The sequence below is a fragment of the Coturnix japonica genome, chromosome 36 (assembly GCF_054131305.1).
Source record: "Coturnix japonica strain WE chromosome 36, WE-NBRP24, whole genome shotgun sequence".
Taxonomy (NCBI): domain Eukaryota; kingdom Metazoa; phylum Chordata; class Aves; order Galliformes; family Phasianidae; genus Coturnix; species Coturnix japonica.
This window is the reverse complement of record NC_140698.1, coordinates 1,817,305-1,836,857: the sequence shown is the minus strand read 5'-3', so window position 1 is coordinate 1,836,857 and position 19,553 is coordinate 1,817,305. Positions and strand designations below refer to the sequence as shown.

At 47.8% G+C, this 19,553-nt stretch overlaps 1 protein-coding gene across 1 annotated transcript; it reads left to right on the top strand.

Annotated features, from left to right (window-relative positions):
• The first annotated feature begins 2,617 nt into the window (after nt 1-2,617).
• On the top strand, nt 2,618-9,739 carry LOC146755078 (obscurin-like protein 1). Its single transcript, XM_085526355.1, has 4 exons — nt 2,618-2,879; nt 3,577-3,852; nt 9,041-9,166; nt 9,493-9,739. Exons 1-2 carry the CDS (start codon nt 2,675-2,677, stop codon nt 3,729-3,731), a joined length of 360 nt encoding a protein of 119 aa, XP_085382481.1. The 5' UTR covers nt 2,618-2,674; the 3' UTR covers nt 3,732-3,852; nt 9,041-9,166; nt 9,493-9,739.
• The last annotated feature ends 9,814 nt before the right edge of the window (nt 9,740-19,553 follow it).

The window sequence follows — 19,553 nt, the reverse complement described above, 5'->3', positions numbered from 1 at the left end:
CTGTGAAGCCCTTCTCTTGATGCATGGCTGCTGCTCTGTAAAATTCTTCTGGTATTACAACGGCCCCCCAGATTCCCACCCCAATAATTCCTTCCTCCAAATTGCAACACTGAATTTCAGAGTGTAACATTATCAGAGTACAATTTCTCCCCCAGAATTGCCACCGCACCAAGTTCCCTCCTCATCTCCCTTTCTGCTCTTCTCGTCTGCGCGTCTTCCTTACTTTCACCCTGTCCTTTTTCTTCTGGTGATGGAGATCTTCAGGCTGGAGGAGCTCTTGTCTTGCTGCAGCCACCCCAGCATCCCTTGCCAGCTGTGCTGTGCCCAAACTCATCCTCGCTGATCCATGCCAGCCGATCATCGATGTCAGCCATGTCCTCCAGGCTGCCTGCGCTTGTTGTCACTGCTGGAACAGCAGTCTGGAAAAGGCAATCTGGAAAAGTAAGTTCTTTGTACTTGAAAACTTCTCAGTTCCTTCTGATCTCGATATACAAAGTAGTTCCAAGTCCCTGTAGCTTTTGTGTTTTCTTTTGCAGAAGGATTCTGTGATTCTGTGTGATTCTGTGATCTTTGAGATCCTTTTCAACCCAGGCCATTCTATGACTGTACAGTTCCATACTGGAACAAATATAAAATGCTAACTATGTAAAACATGGAGTAAAACCGGTGTGATTTGTCCACACCAGAAGGTGATTAGAAAACAATTTGTAAGCTACAAAGCTGCTTGCTGGAAAGGAAGAGAAAATAAAACTACAAGAAACAGGGAAAACATTTCTTCCTGAAAATAGGAAGAATAATGGACCTGCCATGAAATTTGGGTGAAGCTGCCTGATTTTATGAAGCTATTCACATTATTTTCTTGGTGCTGTGTTTCCCAAATGAGTGGTTTCTGGCTCTGCTGCAGCACCAGTCTGCATGTGAACATCAACTCTACTCTCCATCTGGGAAGATTAAGACTTCACTTCTCCCACCAGCACCACTGAATTACAGTTACTCAGTGATTAAACAAAGGAATCCTTAAAGAAGGGTTTACAGCTGTCGTGTTATCTGAAGTGCTTGGGGCATTCTGATGCTATTAAGCTCTATGTATTAACAAGTTCAAAAAGAAAAGGTAGGCATCTGATTGTTGTGCCAGTTTCTAAGTGATTTGGAAAGCTGTACCACCCAACCACTCCTTCTATTTGATGGAGGTGACAAAGCTCAGTTTAATTTCTGACTGCTGTTTAAATTCTGAAGCTGGAGCTGGTTCCTGGAGCAGAAAAAGCTCGGAAGCTGTCCCTCCTACAAGCAGGCACCTCTGAGCAAAATATGACATCTCAATTTCTGATGGTGAGGTCAGGAGATCTGATACCAGCGTCTAGCTTTCGGCTTCATGCTATGTTAGTGGGACCTTTGGCATCTAGCACTTAATGATCTTGAAGGTTTCTTCCAACCCAAGCCCTCCCATGATCCTATGATTCTGTGATTTCACTCAGGTTTATTAGGATGAGATGAGTTCTCCTAAATGCACTGTTCTCCATATGATTATATTTGGAGTCTTAAATTATAATTGGGTGACTTAAACCAGACACCAAACTTTCTGATGGCCAAAATTAAATGAAATCAATCCTTGACTGTGTCAGTAGTCTGTAACTAGAGCCCATCAGGTAATTCCCAGCCTCCTGCCTGTATCAGTGGCTGCACACAGTGAAAAAGTCTGATGGGATTTTAACCTCTAAAATGTTCCAAAGCAACCAGAGGGTGAATATATTCACTATGCAAATACCTGCAGGAATAAGCTTGTCATGTATGTCCTCAGGTACCACAGTAGTTAATGGTGGAACTCAGTAGGTCATGCTGAAAGTTGAGTCTGCTGATCTTGAAGGTCTTTTCCAGCCTACATGACCTTATGCTAATATTTCTGTATTTATTTCTGTTCAGCTCCCAGAAAACCTCCCACCCAGCCCCCAACTGACCCCGTGGTGAAAAATAAAACAGAAACCTCAGTGATGCTGGCATGGACCCCTCCGAAGATGCACTGCCCCATTCCAATCAATGGCTACGTCGTGGAATGCAAGAAACTAACTGGCTTCACCTGGGTGAGGTGCCACGAGTCTCATGTCCCCGTCCCAGAGTTCACGGTGAGCAATCTGTCTGAAGAGGCTGATGATCAGTTCCGAGTGTCTGCAGTCAATGAGCATGGACAGAGCCCGTCTCTGGAATTCCCAGGGAGCGTGCACCTTGGTAAGCACAAAAACCACAGTGGAAATGGGTCAGTGTGTGCTGAGCAGCTGTGTTGGTTCCCTAAAGATGCTTCCTTTGACTTTAAGGATAGTAGTGCATTAACACACCAAAGGCTTTCCCTTATTCCTAGTTCTCCTATCTCCTATCAACCTCCAGCTACCACTAAAGTGATACAAGTTATGTTTCTGTGACAGGGACATGAATATCCTTATCTTTTGATATCTCATATGTGCAAGATCTGGAACAGATCTTAAGCATAGAAGTGCTTCTTCCAGCACTCATGCAAAGGGAGAAGTAGAAATGTCCGTATGATTTAATCTTCCATCTCTAAATGAGATACCAGACTTGCATCTAAAGAGCATTAAGACATTCATGTTGTTCTTCCTCAGAACCAGTCCTGGTTGTGAAATCCCCCCTAACAACTGGTGAAGCTGTACCTGGAGGGGATGCCATGTTTACTATTGACCTTACAACAACGTGTCGCGGCACTTGGTACCTCAGTGGTAAAGTCTTACAGGAAAGCGAGACCTGGATCATCAAGAGAACCCAAACTACTCACAGCCTAATCATAAAGAACGTCACCAAGAACGAGGATGGAGCAGAAGTGAAATTTGTTGCCAAAAATGTTGATGTCAGCACCAAGATGAGAGTGAGAGGTATTTGCTTTGATCCTTCTCCTTTCCTCTTACAGTCAAGGCATAGTTGCTGTGATCTGATGATTAGAACTGGGGCTGCAGGCATTCACTGACTGTACCAAATACCTGAAATTGCATCCCATGGACGGACGTGAGTCCTGGTAATGACCTAAACATGATAGCACAGAGTGTAGGGTAAGCCAATCTACCCAGCTGCTTGGTATCTGAACCAGATTGCTCCATGCCAGCTGATGAATGTCTGCAGTTCACAGCTACTGGCCAGTGCCTTCAGTCAGCAGGTTTACCACTGCATCACCATAGAGCAGTACTTTCAGCTCCAGGTTCAGACAGCCTTTCTGATTGCACTGGAATAGTTTAGAAGTAGGGGAGCAATCATTCCAATAATATCTCTATCAATCAGCTTTGCATGACAAAATAAAACAAATAAAGATTCATTATGGGAGGAGCTGTTTGTCATTGGGTGGAAACCTCCGCAGAAGCATGTTTAGAGCATTATTAATCAGTAGAAGGAGATGTTTGGTTGATTTTTACTTAGTAAATCCGGCAAGAAGAGCAAATTAAATATCTTGAATTGCTCAGCACTGACCCAGTTATGAGTGCAGGAACAGAAGGTGATACTTTTTCAGAGATCTTGCAGCAAACATTGACCACGTTAGCCTGATATCAATTGAAATAACGAGGCCTTTGCTCCTGACAGGTGCTGCAGTGAGATTTACCAAGAAGAGCAAAGATGTAGAAAAGATCTCTGCTCCGCTGCGTGAGGAAGCCAAACTGCAGGCTGAGCTTTCAGACACAGGTGCTACTGTGGAGTGGATGAAGGATGGGAAGGAGCTCAAGGCCAGTGAAAAATAGGAACTGCACATTGTGGGGAAGAAACACACCCTGAAAATTCACAGCGTCTCCATGGATGATGCTGCAAGTTATCAGTGCATCTGTGAGGGGGATAAAATGCTCTATCAGCTTTCAGTGAAAGGTATGTGACAGTCTGGGCTGTCCTCTTCCTGCCCAGGGCCAGCAGACTGCATTCACCTGACTCCCCGACAGTCCAGCTGTTGTCAGACAGCATCTGGGGTGTTTTCAGTGGCTGTTTTGACTTGAACTGGCCAATCTGCTTTGTAGAGCCATTTGATTTCTGTGTTCTGTCCTGTGATTCGTCCCTAAGATATAGAGGAAATCAAGGGAAAGATAGGAAAAAGAGCATCCCAGTCTTCCTGTTCTTCTCCCAGGGTGGCCACGAGAGATGATGTAAACAGCTCTTTTTGTAGCAGTGATCCAAAATGTAGAAGAGACCTGTGAAGAGTCACAGGGATGTTTACTTAGCTGTCATTCCATGGTGGGCTTTTTCTTGCACAGATGTAGAGAGAAACTTAACTTTCCCATGCAGGTCTCTGTTTTGCTGCAGGGTGTAGGTCTGATCTCTGAGATCCACACGCTGGGCCTTGACTGCAATAAATGAGAGCCCTTTGTTTTCTCCAGTGGAAGACTTTCCATTTCTGCAGTACCCTCTGCAGATGACACAAATGCAAATGCACCTTCTTCCCAGCAACAATTGCCTTTTTTTTTTCACACTGAGTATGCATGAGGCTCTTCATCATATTCTGCTGGCTTGTCACCCTTGTTGATCCATGGAGAAACAACAAAGCCCTAGAGTAGTGTATGCACTTTGGCAATGGAGAGCTTACTTAATTGCTTCTTCTCATAGAACAAACTCCAGAGAGACATGGAGAAAGCTCCAAACAGAACTGAATAATGGGACTAAATTGATGGAGAGCAGAACTTCCTGCCAAGGCTTGTCAGCTAGTCTTAATTTTGCTTTTCTTCTCTCAGTCATGTTAGCATAATATTTCATACTGGCAGGTCTGCCCCCAGAATTAATTGAATTCGCTGATGGACATTTCCATGTGCTTTGCACTGTAATGTGACTATCAAATGAGTAATCAATGCTGTTATTTTAAAATCTGTGTTGGCAAGCTGTAAGACAAACAACTGCTGTTGGTAGCTTGGTAACTGCAGAATCAGCTTTCGTGTATCTCATAGACAGGGAAGAGACCCTTAAGGGTCAGCTAGTTGGACTGCCTGGCAATGAACAGGGGCACCGCAGCTCCATCAGGTGCTCTGAGCCCTGTCCAGCCTGACTTTGAACATCCTCAGGCTCACAAATCTTATACCTATGCCACACACTCGCAGTATTTCACCATTCAGCATCGCCACTTGTATCTTCTCTTCCTGTAAACCAGAGCTAGCTGGTAAATCATCTGCTGTGCGGGTCAGCTGTGTCTCTCCCATGGGCATCACGTGGCTGCTGGGAGGCTCTGAAGAGCTGCAGCCAGAGGTGTGTCACCCGCTGGGCCTCGTGTCCAAAGGAGCCCACAGGAAAGTGTTGTTGCAGTTTGTCATGCACTGCACTGCCATGAGACTTGACGTGCCAGACATCCTCTGACACGTGACCTCCTGCATCCAGGCAGGACATCTGAGACGTCTCCTTCAGCCTGACGTGGCTGCAGTTTCACACTGGTTTTACTAAGGAAGGAGAAGGCACGTGGATGAAACTCTTTTCCTGCTCTTCCTGGCATTAGCTCATAGTACAAGTAGAGCACTGTCAGGTCAAGCCTGGAGGAGTAATGTTTGTCACTGACATGTTCATGTTCAGGGTGGAGCTGGAGGGTAAAATAACACAAGAAATTGTCATTGAAATTCAATATCTGTGAAATTCAGCTGGCTGCATTCACAGAACCTGGCGTTAAGATCTGTTTTCTGGTTTCTATCTTGAGCCTATTTTCCATAACCCAGTCCTCATTTATGAACTGAAGCTCTACTGAAAGCCTTTCGCTGTGTATGCTCATGCTGCAGTGCAGCGCTTGTGACCTTTAACAGCACATTCACGTTCCTCTGATCACAGGATCCTTAAGGTTGATTAAGACCCTCTAGTCCGACTGCTCACCCATCACCACCATGATGCTCACCATCAGCTAGCTAGAAACTCAGCAGAGATGATAGATCAAGCACAACACTGGATTTGGGATGGCTAGAGATTCCTAAGATATTGAAGGATTGCTTGCAGGTGGTGTTGGCTCAGGTATTCACCCTGCATCCCACCTCCTGTTCTGTTTGGTTGAGAATCATGCATTCTGCAATTTCACTTTGTAATTCAAAGACCCTGGCTTTATCTGTTGACAAACTGATCTAAAACAAGCCGAGAAGACTCCGTTGGAACTGGTGGATGCAGAACAAAGGCATCCCCAAAGGACAAGTTGCACTGTTTGATGAACATTATTGGATGAGAGCTAAGCTAAGATTTAAAAAGTTCTGGGGCTGTCTCTGAGCATCAGATACAGAGGAAGCCTGCATGATTCCCTGAGAATGGATACCTCCTACTTTGGTGTAGGGTTAAGGGAACACTAGCAGTAACTCCTATCACAAAATGTCACATGGCTCAGACAAAATGCCATCAAGAGGGCTTAATTAGGAGCACCAAATGGTCACAAGATGGTCTTAGGGCAGGGAAGTAATCTATCTATGTGATATTGATTGATGCTGTTAGTTCTTAACAGCTTGACTCTAGAGGGACTGTTCTTCTTTGGTCACCTAGTTTTAAAAGAATAGATGGCTCCTGTCTATTACAATTTTTAAGGCATTATTTGTTCACTGATGCCATAAATGTGCCTGGCATAGCAATTGGCCTTGGTATATTCAGCTCGGCGTCCAGTCGGATCTTGAATATCTCCACAGAAGGAGACTCCACCACCTCCCTGGGCAGCCCGTTCTAGTGCTACGTCACCCTCACCGTAAAGAAGTTCTTCCGCATCTTCGTGCAGAACTTCCAATGCTGAAGTTTCATCCCATTACCCCTAGTCCTGTCCCTACACATTACTGAAAAGAGACCAGCCACGCCACTATGGCACCCACACCTCAGGTATTTATAAACCTGGATCAAATCCCCTCTCAGCCTTCCCTTCTCAAGGCTAAACAGACCCAGCTCGCTAAATCTCTCCTCATAGGGGAAATGCTCCAGGCCCTTCACCATCTTAGTGGCCCTCCGCTGGACTCTTTCCAAGAGATCCCTGTCTTTTTTGTACTGGGGAGCCCAGAACTGGACACAGCACTCCAGAGGAGGCCTCACCGGGGCAGAGTAGAGGAGGAGGATCACCTCCCTCGACCCGCTGGCCATGCTCTTTTTAATACACCCCAGGATGCCATTGGCCTTCTTGGCCACAAGGGCACACTGCTGGCTCATGGTCAATTTTCTCGTCCACCAGGACGCCCAGGTCCCACTCAGCAGAGCCCCTCTCCAGCAGCTCTTCCCCCAGCCTGTACTGGTGCATGCAATTATTTCTCCCTAGGTGCAAGACTCTACACTTGCTTTTGTTAAACCTCATCTGGTTTCTTACTGCTCAGCTCTCCAGCCTGTCCAGGTCTCTCTGAATGGCAGCACAGCCTTCAGGCATGTCAGCCAATCCTCCCAACTTCGTGTCATCACAAATTTTCTGAGGGTGGTCACTATCCCCTCATCAAGGTTGCTGATGATGTTGAACAAGACCAGACCCAGTACAGACCCCAGGGGTTGCTGCTAGTTACACGCCTCCAGCTAGACACCGCACCGGCAATGACAACCCTCTGCACTCTGCCAGTCAGCCAATTCTCAACCCACTTCACTGTCCACTCATCTATCCCATACTTCCCCAGCTTTATAAGGATGTCATGGGGGACAGTATCAAAAGCCTTACTGAAATCAAGGTAGACTACATCTACCACCCTCCCCCTGTCTACCCAGCTAGTGACATCTTCATAAAAGGTGACCAGGTTGGTCGAGCACGACCTCCCCTTGGTGAACCCATGCTGAGTACTCATGATAGCCTCCATATCACCCAGTTGTCTGGAGATGGCATCTAGAACAAGCTGTTCCATCACCTTCCCTGGGACAGAGGTGAGGCTGACTTGCCTATAATTACCCGGGTCTTCCTTCTTGCCATTTTGAAGACAGGAGTGACACTGGCCGTCCTCCAGTCTTCAGGCACCTCCCCAGTTCTCCAAGACCTCTGATAGATTACAGAGAGCGGCTCAGCAACGACCTCCAGCAGCTCCCTCAGCACCTGTGGATGCACCCCATCAGGTCCCAAGGATTTATGGACCTTAATGTTTCCTAGGCACTCACAGACCACCTCTTCCCTGACTAAAGGGAAATCTCCCATTCCCCACACTCTCTCATTAACCTCCAGGGCCTGGGATTCCGGAGGGAGAGCCCTTTCACTAAAGACAGAAGCAAAAAAGGCGTTCACTATTTCCACCTCCTCAGCATCCCTCCTCTCTCTGGAAGCACTCAAGGCCAGGCTGGATGTGTTGTGAGCAACCTGGTCTACAGCGAGGTGTCCCTGTCTATAGCAGGTTGGAACGAGGTGATCTTAAGGGTCCCTTCCAACACAGACCATTCTAAGATTCTAGGACAGAAAAACAGGCCAGCTCTCCCACATTGTTTCAGTGTCATTTACTTATAAAACAAGCTCTGGGACAACCCGAGAAGGTATTTGTTCCACGTGCAGCATCACCTGTGATAGAAACCAAGGAAGCCTACAGCAGGCCTCAGGACTCAGCAAGCCTTTTTGGCTCAAAGCAGGGCCAGCTGGAGCAGCTTACCACGAGTGCACCCAGAAGGGCCTCCATGCAGCTGCAGGCTTGCCGCATGTCATTGCATGTCATTGTGATGCAACAGTGGGTGAGCGTGACATAAAGCTGCAGGCTGGAACTCCGGCTGGGGTGGCCTCAGTTCGCTGCTGCTGGAGCGAGAGGTGGTAGCGGAGGGTTGCAGCTCTCAGAGAGTTCCTACCAGGAGCCATGGAGTGCTGTTGCAGTGCTGGATTCCGAAATCCAGATGAATTTCTGAGCAGAGCGGGGAAGAGCGGAAAGATGAGCGCTGCTACATCAAGAGAGGGCTGAGTGCAGTAGCCTGGGGTATGCAGGGCTGCTCTGGGGCTGTAGATGCTCTCCAGAGGCTGAGGGACACTTCTCCTCATGCTGGTGCTGGAGAAGGCTTGCAGGGAATCGCACCTCTCTGCACATCCCAGCATCGGTTACAGAAGTGGGGAGGGAGCTGCCAAAGGGAGCGGAGGTGGGCTGGAGAGGGGAATGGAGTGTCTGAGTGTCCAAGCGTGTCTTTGTCTTTCTAGCTCCGACCCAGAGGACAGGAAGTTGGAGCAGGAGGTAGCTGGCTGTTGGACCTTCCACTCGGGGTTAAAATCCCTGTGCAGCCCGGCACCAAGCTCCTTTTCGCCAGGAGAAAGCTGGGGGAAAAGGTGAGAGGAGTAAGGAAGCGTCAAAAAGGGCTCTTGTTTCCTGGGGTTGCCGCCATGCCAAGGAGGCCTTGTGTTGGGATGCCAATCCCATGTGTTGGGATGCTGGGGCCAGGCACCCATCAGGCACAGAAATGTGGAGACCGGGTCGTTCCTGGAGGAGGGTGCAACCCTCTGCTCTCCCTCTTGGAGGACTTAGGAAAACCCAGACATGACTGTTTGGGAAAGAGGCAAGAGGCCAGCCTGTGGGTGTGAGCAGCTTGGAAGTGTCTCTGTCTCTTTGCTGCTCTCTCCTTCCCCATTCACACTCTACAACACATCTCTTCCAGCTCCACCAGCCTTCTCCTCAGTTTGACCTGAGAGATCCGTACAGTCGCAATCTGTGCACAGAGTACAACAGCCTGCATGACCCGCATCTGCGGGAGTTCCACAACCGCAAAAACAACCTGCGGAACCTGAAGAAACGGGGCTTGGTCACCGAGGATGGCGACGTAAGTTTGGCTGTTGGGCTGACCAACACGGGTCTCCTCAGGAGGGCTTTCCAGTCTGCCAGGCAGGGGCCTGACACTACAGCCATCTGTCATTGTCTCTTCTGTAGGTTGTCTGCACTCTGAAGGAGTTCAACGAGTACAGGCAGTACCTGACCAGGCTGAAGCTGGAGAAAAAGCAAGCAAAGAGGCGAGAAGAGGTAGGCAAAGCCCAGTATTGGTAGGCACGTGTCAGCAGCATGGCACTGAGGGCACGGGCTTTACTTGATGGATCTGAGGGAGATGGGGAAAGCAGAAAAGGTGAGGGGCGGGCTGGTGGTCTAGGCATTGAGGCATGGAAAGGACAGCTCAGCTCAGAGCTGAGCTAGCACAGCGTGCTGGTGTGAAGGCAGCCTGGAAAGTTGCTTGCTTACAAGCAGAGCACTGTGGCAGCCGTTCTCTTCTGCCCTCATTGCAAGGCTGAAGCAGTGTGCTTGCCCTCTTCTGCGTAAAGCAGCAGTACTTAGGGTGGGAAGCACTCTCTAAGACAAGACCAAGCATAAACCCTCTGTTCCCTTCCAGGATGAGCTTCTTCGGGAGATTTCCAATTTGAAGAAATCGATCCACAGACTACAGATGGCCAGGGACAAGTTCCAGCCTGGTCCCGTGGATTACATTGCGGGTTCGAAAATCAGACCCACAATGCTTCATAAACCAGCTGGCCCCTCTCCTTCATGCTATAATCTTCTGTCTGGACAATGCAGAAGGAATGTGGCTTTGATGGAGCGTGGCCTTCAGGGAGACTCATGGAGCACAGGGCGTGCAATGAAGCTGCCTGAGAAGTCACCCAAACCTGCGTTGGGCAGGGAAGGCTCCAAACTCCCCAGAATCATCCAGACTACTTCTGCGTCAACAACAAACTCCAAACTCCCCAGAAGCATTTGTACTGCTTCTGACCCAACAGCAAACTCCAGAGTCCCCAGAATCATCCAGACTACTTCTGCGTCAACAACAAACTCCAAACTCCCCAGAAGCATTCGTACTGCTTCTGACCCAAAAACAAACTCCAGAGTCCCTAGAAGCATCCAGGCCCCAGTGAAGGGAAAAGGAAAAAAAGGGGAAAACAAGTAGAGAGATTGGCCAAAAACCAAAACAGTGGCAACAAATTAGTTTTAATTGGCTTAATTAATTTTAATTTGTTTAATTCGTTTTAATTTGTTTAATTAATTGACCAAAGATGATACCAGAATGCAAGATAACACACTACAGTACAATATATCATAATTAGTATCAGAATTAGAATTAAAACCAATAAAAAAAATTAAAAAAATAACATTACAAAGTGTGTCCGAAAACTGAAGTCCTTATTCTAAAGCCGAGGTGAGACAACCCAGGGAGTTCTCGTGCTGCTGGGATCAAAAAGGAAAGGGGAGATCAAGTGATATACGGATGGCTTTTATCTTTTGCACTGAACATAAAGGGTGACAGAGCAGCAAGCAATCCTCTGGGGGATGTAGTTGTTCTCTGCTGGGGGTACATGCAGTGTTACAGGCTTGGGACAGAATGGCTGGATGACTGTGAAGAGGAAAGGGACCTGGGGCTGTTGGTCGATGCTCTGCTCAACATGAGCCCACAGTGTGCCCAGGTGGCCAAGAAGGCCAAGGGCATCCTGGCCTGTATAAGAAACAGTGTGGCCAGCAGGAGCAGAGAGGTGATCATCCCTCTGTACTCAGCTCTGGTGAGGCCGCATCTCAAGTACTGTGTTCAGTTTTGGGCTCCTCACTACAAGAAGGACATGGAGGATGAGGTCCTCACAGGGGACTTCAACCACCCTGATATCTGTGGGAGGGACAACACAGCATTGCACCAGAAATCAAAGAGGTTTCTGGAATGTGCTGATGATAACTTCCTCTTCCAAGTAGTATGGGAACCTCAAAGATCAGGTTAGGAAAGCTAAAACCCAGGCAGAACTAAATCTAGCTGGGGACAGAAAGGGGAACAGGTATATCAGTGATTAAAAAGAAGGTAAGCGAGGATGTGGGCCCTCTCTGGAAGGCAACTAGAGGCCTGGTCATGAGGAATACAGAGAGAGCTGAGGTGCTCAATGACTTCTTTGCTTCAGGCCTCACTGGCAAGTGCTCTAGGCCCAGAGCCCAAACTGCAGAAAGCAACAGTAAAACTTGGAGAAGGTGGATCTGTAAGTGCTGTAAGTGAAGATGAGGTTCTAGATCATCGAAAGAATCTGAAGCTGCACAAGTCCAAGGGATCCATCCGCAGGTTCTGAGGGAACTGGTGGATGAACTTGCCAAGCCGCTGTGCATCGTATTTGAAAGGTCATGGCAGTCTGGTGAAGTTCCCACTGATCAGAAAAGGGGAAACATAACCCCCCTATTCCGGATCGGGAAAAAAGAAGATCCAGGGAACTACAGGCCAGTCAGTCTCACCACTGTGCTTGGTAAGATCGCGGGGTAGATCCAACTGAAGGCCCTACTGCACCACACGGAAAAATAAAGACAAGGTGGCTGGTGGTAATCAAAATGGTTTCACCATGGGCAAGTCAGACGTGACAAACTTGGTGGCCCATGTCAACTTCATGAAGTTCAACAAGGACAAGTGCCCTGAGTTGGGGAAATCTCAAGCACAGATAAAGGTTGGGTGGAGAATGGCTTGAGAGCAGCACCGAGGAGAAGGATTTGGGGGTCTCAGATGATTCAGCACGAGGTGGCAGTGTACGCTTGCGGCCTGGAAGGCCAAATATATCCCAGGTTTCATCAAGAGAAGTGTGACCAGCGAGTCGAGGAGGCGACTCTGCCCCTCCGCGCTGCTCCCGTAAGGCCCCACATGGAGTACTGCGTCCAGCTCTGGGGACCCCAACACAAGGACACTGTGCTGTTGGAGCAGGTCCAGATGAGGGAAATGGAGATGATCAGAGGGCTGGAGCACCTCCCCTAGAAGGACAGGCTGAGAGAGCTGGGGCTCTTCAGCCTGGAGAAGAGAAGGCTCCAGGGGGACCTTACAGCAACCTCCCAGTATCTGAAGGGAGTGCATAGGAAATCTTGGGAGGGACTTTTTATAAATGCATGTAGTGACAAGATGAAGGGAAATGGTTTTAAACTGGAAGAGGGTAGATTTAGAATACATACCAGGAAGAACTTTACTGTGAGGGTGGTGAAACACTGGAACAGTCTTCCCAGTGAGGCTGTGGTTGCCTCACAGAATCACAGAATTGCAGGGGTTGGAAGGGACCTCTAGAGATCATCGAGTCCAACCCTCCTGGAAAGCAGGCTCCCTACACCACGTCGCACAGCTCGGCATCCAGTCGGATCTTGAATATCTCCACAGAAGGAGACTCCACCACCTCCCTGGGCAGCCCGTTCCAGTGCTACGTCACCCTCACCGTAAAGAAGTTCTTCCACATCTTCGTGCAGAACTTCCAATGCTGAAGTTTCATCCCATTACCCCTAGTCCTGTCCCTACACATTACTGAAAAGAGACCAGCCACGCCACTATGGCACCCACACCTCAGGTATTTATAACCTGGATCAAATCCCCTCTCAGCCTTCCTTTCTCAAGGCTAAACAGACCCAGTTTGCTAAATCTCTCCTCATAGGGGAAATGCTCCAGGCCCTCCACCATCTTAGTGGCCCTCCGCTGGACTCTTTCCAAGAGATCCCTGTCTTTTTTGTACTGGGGAGCCCAGAACTGGACACAGTACTCCAGAGGAGGCCCCACCGGGGCAGAGTAGAGGAGGAGGATCACCTCCCTCGACCCGCTGGCCATGCTCTTTTTAATACACCCCAGGATGCCATTGGCCTTCTTGGCCACAAGGGCACACTGCTGGCTCATGGTTAATCTGTCGTCCACCAGGACGCCCAGGTCCCACTCAGCAGAGCCCCTCTCCAGCAGCTCTTCCCCCAGCCTGTACTGGTGCATGCAATTATTTCTCCCTAGGTGCAAGACTCTACACTTGCTTTTGTTAAACCTCATCTGGTTTCTTACTGCTCAGCTCTCCAGCCTGTCCAGGACTCTCTGAATGGCAGCACAGCCTTCAGGCGTGTCAGCCAATCCTCCCAACTTCGTGGCATCAGCAAACTTGCTGAGGGTGGTCACTATCCCCTCATCAAGGTCGCTGATGAAGATGTTGAACAAGACCGGACCCAGCACAGACCCCTGGGGGACGCCGCTAGTTACAGGCCTCCAGCCAGATTCCGCACCACCAACGACAACCCTCTGCACTCGGCCAGTCAGCCAATTCTCGACCCACTTCACAGTCCACTCATCTATCCCATACTTCCTCAGCTTTGTTATAAGGATGTCAAGGGGGACAGCATCAAAAGCCTTACAGAAATCAAGGTAGACTACATCTACCGCTCTCCCCCTGTCCACCCAGCTAGTGACATCTTCATAAAAGGCCTACAGGTTGGTCGAGCACGACCTCCCCTTGGTGAACCCATGCTGAATACTCCTGATAACCTCCTTTTCTCCCAGGTGTCTGGAGATGGCATCCAGCACAAGCTGTTCCATCACCTTCCCTGGGACAGAGGTGAGGCTGACCGGCCTATAATTACCCGGGTCTTCCTTCTTGCCATTTTGAAGACAGGAGTGACACTGGCCGTCCTCCAGTCTTCAGGCACCTCCCCAGTTCTCCAAGACCTCTGACAGATTACTGAGAGCGGCTCAGCAACGACCTCCAGCAGCTCCCTCAGCACCTATGGATGCACCTCATCAGGTCCCAAGGATTCATATTCAGTGACTGAAAGCAACAGTTGTTGCTCTAAGAAATGCAATACTAAGCTAGGTCTGCCTGTAGCTGACAGCCATCAGCTTGCTCCTCAGGCAGGTTCTGTCTGGATGGAATGAAGGGCATGAAATACTGATGTGCTCATCAAACGCTGCTAGTTAGCTTAGAGACAAGGTGTTAAATAGGTTTGTTCATGTATTGCAAACATGTTACTTAGCTGCCTTCATTCTAGCTTCAGAAGAACATGTGCAAAATACAGAATTGATTAAAAGAAATAAGAACTGTCTGCATAGAACTTACTCTTTCCTTTACACAGGAGAATCAAGCACACGTTTGTATGTGAGTACCTCCAGAGGTGAAACTCGATCACCCAAATGTAATGAGCAGAGACATTACAATCAGTTCTAACTGTATCTTCATGCTGTGCTGAATAAGCCTGAGTCAGGATGTAAACCACTTTCTCTTCTTTTCTTCAGATGAAGCCATTAATTTTGTCAACAAGCCCAAAACGACTCCAGAAATATCAGTCAGTCCTTCTGAAGACCTGGAGCTGGTGTGTGAGGTGTCAGCTGCAAGCGGAGCTGTCGTATGGAAGAAAGATCAAACAGAGGTGAAGCAGGACCAGAGGACAACCATCATTTCCCAGGGGACGCACCTCAAGCTCATGGTCAAATATGTGACCCTGAAAGACCAAGGGAGCTACAGCTGTGAAACAAAAGATGACAAAGCAACATTCCAGGTGAAAGTCAGAGGTGAGAAAATGCTTGAAATCCCAGAGATAAAGGAACGCTTCATTTTGTGTGTCTTGCATTTGGAGGATCAACTGACAGCCTCTCTGGTGCAAAACATTTTGGCTATAGGTCTTTCTTTGTCATCTAGTGTCATAGCAATACTTTTCTACATGTGCTTTTCCATCCAGGAATGAATTACTGCAACAAACCATAGGCAAGGAGGGTAACTTGTGCAGCTCTTGTAGTCAGCTGGTGTCTGCAGGGTTACAGTGCAAGAGCACACCAGGCATGCAAGGAGTGAGAAAAGGGGAGGTGTTTGAAGAGATCTGGTTACAAAATTTGAATGACACAATGAGGTGGAAAATGCCACTAATCAGACTCATAAATGGCCTGGGTTGCAAAGCCCCACAGTGCTCATCCAGTTCCAAACCCCTCCTATGTGCAGGGTTGCCAACCAGCTGCCCAGGCTGCCCAGAACCACATCCAGCCTGGCCTTGAATGCCTGCAGGGATGGAGCATCCACAGCCTTTTTGGGCAACCTGTTCTAGAGGGCCGTTCCCTTCTGATTTACTGGAAATGTAGAGAGACATGAGAAGAAAAAAAGATAAGGGAGGAGGTTCAGCAGTGCATGCAGGTGTTCTAAATCTCATGTCCAAATCTGCTATCAGACTGCGAAATGTTTAGCTTTGTGATATGATGTGATATGATATGAAATGAAATGATATGCTTATCATTTCCCAAGGCAAAATAGAGGGGAAAGTATTTTCCTGTCTTAATGAGGTATCACAATGCTCCCTGTGAAGGGCAAGTATAGTGAAAACGGGGAACTGGAGTAAGCTCTGCAGCAGACTACAGCAAAACGGTGTGACTGTTGTGATGTCCCTGCAGAGAAAGAAGACGTGTTTACAAACAAGGACAAGGTACAAAAAGAGGTGAAGGCTGTACTGACTCAAAATGCCATGCTGAGCTGCGAGGTGGCCCAGGAGAAGACGGAGGTGAAGTGGTACAAGGAGGGGAAACTGATCACCTCGAGCAAGAAGTTCAAGGTGCAGTCAGAGGGCAAACAGCGTCGGCTGGTGGTGAGCCAGGTGGAGAAGAAAGGTGCAGGGGAGTACAGCTGCGAGGCTGCTGGCCAGAAACTCACCTTCAAGATTCATGTAACTGGTAGGAAACACATTTTGGTTGATATTCTTTGATTATTCCCTAGTCTGGCTGTGGAAACTTCTATGTGAATGTGTCTTGATTCTGCCATGAAACTGTTTTGGGGAGGATGAAAAGAAATGCTTACAAACGTGCAGCTAAAATGATTATTAGTTTTTAACAGTGTTTCATCCAGCTCTTCCCCTACAACTACTTTATCATCAGCTGTCCATGGATGTCCAACTGTGATTTGTACAATGTGCAACACTGCTCTACCAGTTGATATTTCAACAGTAGTAGTTACAGATCTCTACTGTGGCTGCACTGAGGTTTGGTTGTCGGTGTCCTAAGAACTTTTAGTCAGAGGCATTGCACTTGCCTTTGGTTTGTTGAATCCCATGTTGACAACCATTCGTTCCATGTTCTGTAAATGTAATGACCAGTCATGAATCCATTGATACCTTTCTAATTGTACGTTTCTCATTAGTCTGAGGGTTTAGAACAGAGGCAGATCTCTCACTCCAGCTGCAGTAGAGATTGCTCTGGTGTCAGTATATTTTGCACAAGATCCAGTAAATTTTAACTTAGACTCCAGATAGCCATGGGCACATCAGCTGCATTCTGAGTGACCATTAGTGAGCTGGCTGATGACGAGGGTTTGTCTTCTGTTTTATTTGTAGCTGCACTCTACTGGTTTTTGCTCATAAGTCAACTTGTTCTCTGTTAACTTTACAGTTCTCGTCTTGTATTCTGAGCTGATCAGGACAGGGAATCTGTTTTCTCCTCTTCTTTCTTATGGCAGTGAACACATTGGAGCTTAATCCTGGTCAAGGTTTGGCATTTGATCAGCTATGTGGAGGAGCAACTGTACTGGGAGTCTACTGCCTTTCTGCTCACGCAGACCTGGTGTCCTTGCAGGGCATAGCTTGCGTTCTGTTCCCTTGTAAAGGTTGCAGTCTTTGCTCTCTCCATCTTGGGGCATTCTGCTCCTTCAGTCCCTGGTGTGCAATATATCTCTGCTCCTGTAGTAGACAGTTTTGCTGCTGCCTGTGGTGTAGACTCTAAACTATCAGCTTTTACGTTTCCCACACCATGTGGATGTGATTCTGGGGCCTTTGGATCTGTTCCGTGAGTTGTGTAGCTCATGCTTTTGGCTCAGGAAACTGGCAGTTTCAGCAAAGAGTGGATTACAGAAAGGGTAGATTTGGGAGGTATCTGTCAGAGAAAATGAAATATGAACGATTACAGAAAGACTATGGCAACAGCTGGAATCAACCAAGTTAATCCTCAGCAGCCAAAGCCAGCCCACATCTTATTGCAGAGGCGTAGGGAGAAAACCCAGCAATGTAGTGCTTTTACACTTGAATTTTGCTAGCTGAGGGCTATTATTAGCTGTTTGCCTCAGAAACCAAAGGTTTTCTGTTCTCTTTCAGACCGGATGAGCTCATGGCTGCACAGGGTAATGTAATACTTCCTCCTCTGCCATACGTGGAGAGTGCTTGCCTAGCTACCGTTGCTGTATTTCTCATGTTTACCACTGTAACATGACGTGCAAGTCCAGCACTCACTGCAAAATGATGTGGTGTGAAAGTCAGGAGGGATTATGAGTACTCTTGGAGTGGTTGGCTCTTTCACTACAGAAATCCTCATCTTACTAGCTTCTCCCAAAGTGCAATGGCTTCCTGAGTCTTAATTTCTCCTCTTACCATTGCACTCAGAAAGATTTTCAGGGTTCCTCTACCCCACGGTTCCACTGGTAGCACAGAACAATCCCATTTTAAGGACATGTTGAATGTTAGGTGCTGAGTGTTGAGCATTATGGGATGCAGATTAGACCTTCTTGCTTAAAAGAAACAAGTGCTGCACACCTTGGAAACCTATAGAAAACGAGAGTAAAAAGGGCTGATTCTGCCATCTCATTATCTCAGTATTTGTGGTGCACGCTGAAATCCTTATTTGAAGTGGGCCAAAGCTCCATTGCATTTGTGAGAAGTTTTGCATCACCTGGTTGGTCTAGGCCATGTTTGTTGTCTTGCTAATAAGCAAGCCTTCTGATCTTCATCAAATCATTGCGGTTGGAAAAGACCACAAAGATCCCCACATCCAGCCTCACCCCATCCCACCATGCACACTGCCCACGTCCCTCAGTGCCACATCTCCATGGTTATTGAACACTCCCAGGGATGGTGACCCCACCACCTCCCTGCAAAGCTGTGCCACCACATCACCACTCCTCTTCAGAAGAAGTTTTTCTTAACATCCAACTTGAACCTCCCCTGAAAACCATCAGTCAGAACAGGGGCTGTTGAAGATGGGTGGAGAGAATGATGCTTCTGCAGTCAATACAAGCAGGGAGGTCAAATGTAGAGTGTATCAACTGCATTCTTGCATTGGCTTGCTGCCCTGCTCCCTCGCCTTCAGTGGACTGCAGTGCTGGTGGTAGAGCTGTGGTGTGAATCCTGGGATTGCACGTACTGCAACGGTCAGCAGCACAGGAACTTGAGCTGAACTTACCCTCCTGGGCAGCTGCTGCCACTCAGAATTCAGACAGCATGCAGAGGAGAAAGTCATGAAGGAAGGGAAAGGGATGGCAGCAGAAGGCTTCACAGAGTTACAGCGGGGAGGAAGGAGATAGGGGACAGGTCATGGAAGGGTTTGCCATGACTGCTGGGGAGCAGGAGCCTTCCCGGTCACCTGAGCTGGGTATGCCTGAAGATGCTTGCATGAATGATCTGAATGAGTGGTCTTCCATGTCTCCACTGCAAATAAAAGGCAATGTCAATCCCCCTCACACCTGCTAGTCCTGCATTCATGCTTGGAGCCTCTGTCTTGGTATCAACATCAGGACCCTGGGATCTTTCCTGGGACCCAAACAAGCATAGGAAGCTTATTCAAAATTGCTCTGCTGTTAGAAGCTGGCTAGCACTAGAGAAGTCCATGATGTAAGTGCATCATAAATATTCTGCACTTCTACAGCCTTTTGTAGGGCAAACCATGGAATAGAAATGGAAGCCCATTTATTTAGGGTTTATCTGTTCTCCCACGCCTCAAATAGGAGCTAGCATGAACGCTCTCAGCGACCAGTTGTTGGTAAAAGGAGAATCAGATAAAACAGTCATTAAAGTAATCAATAAAAGATTCAATGTATCAATCGATCCCACTTAGCAAAGTGATTAACTGAATCCCCTTAACTGAAGTGTGTATGCCTAACTAATTATACTTGCTATCTTTCTGATGCTAACTCCATTTATTGACACAAAGGGTAAGGTGGGCTTTAAACACTTTATTCTATATGTGTTAGGTATTAAGAG

Excerpts from the sequence above, each read along its gene's own strand:
- LOC146755078 (XM_085526355.1), top strand. The coding sequence starts at position 2,675 with ATGTTTACTATTGACCTTACAACAACGTGTCGCGGCACTTGGTACCTC. Across the intron at positions 2,880-3,576 it reads CACCAAGATGAGAGTGAGAG|GTGCTGCAGTGAGATTTACC; the intron begins GTATTTGCTTTG and ends TGCTCCTGACAG.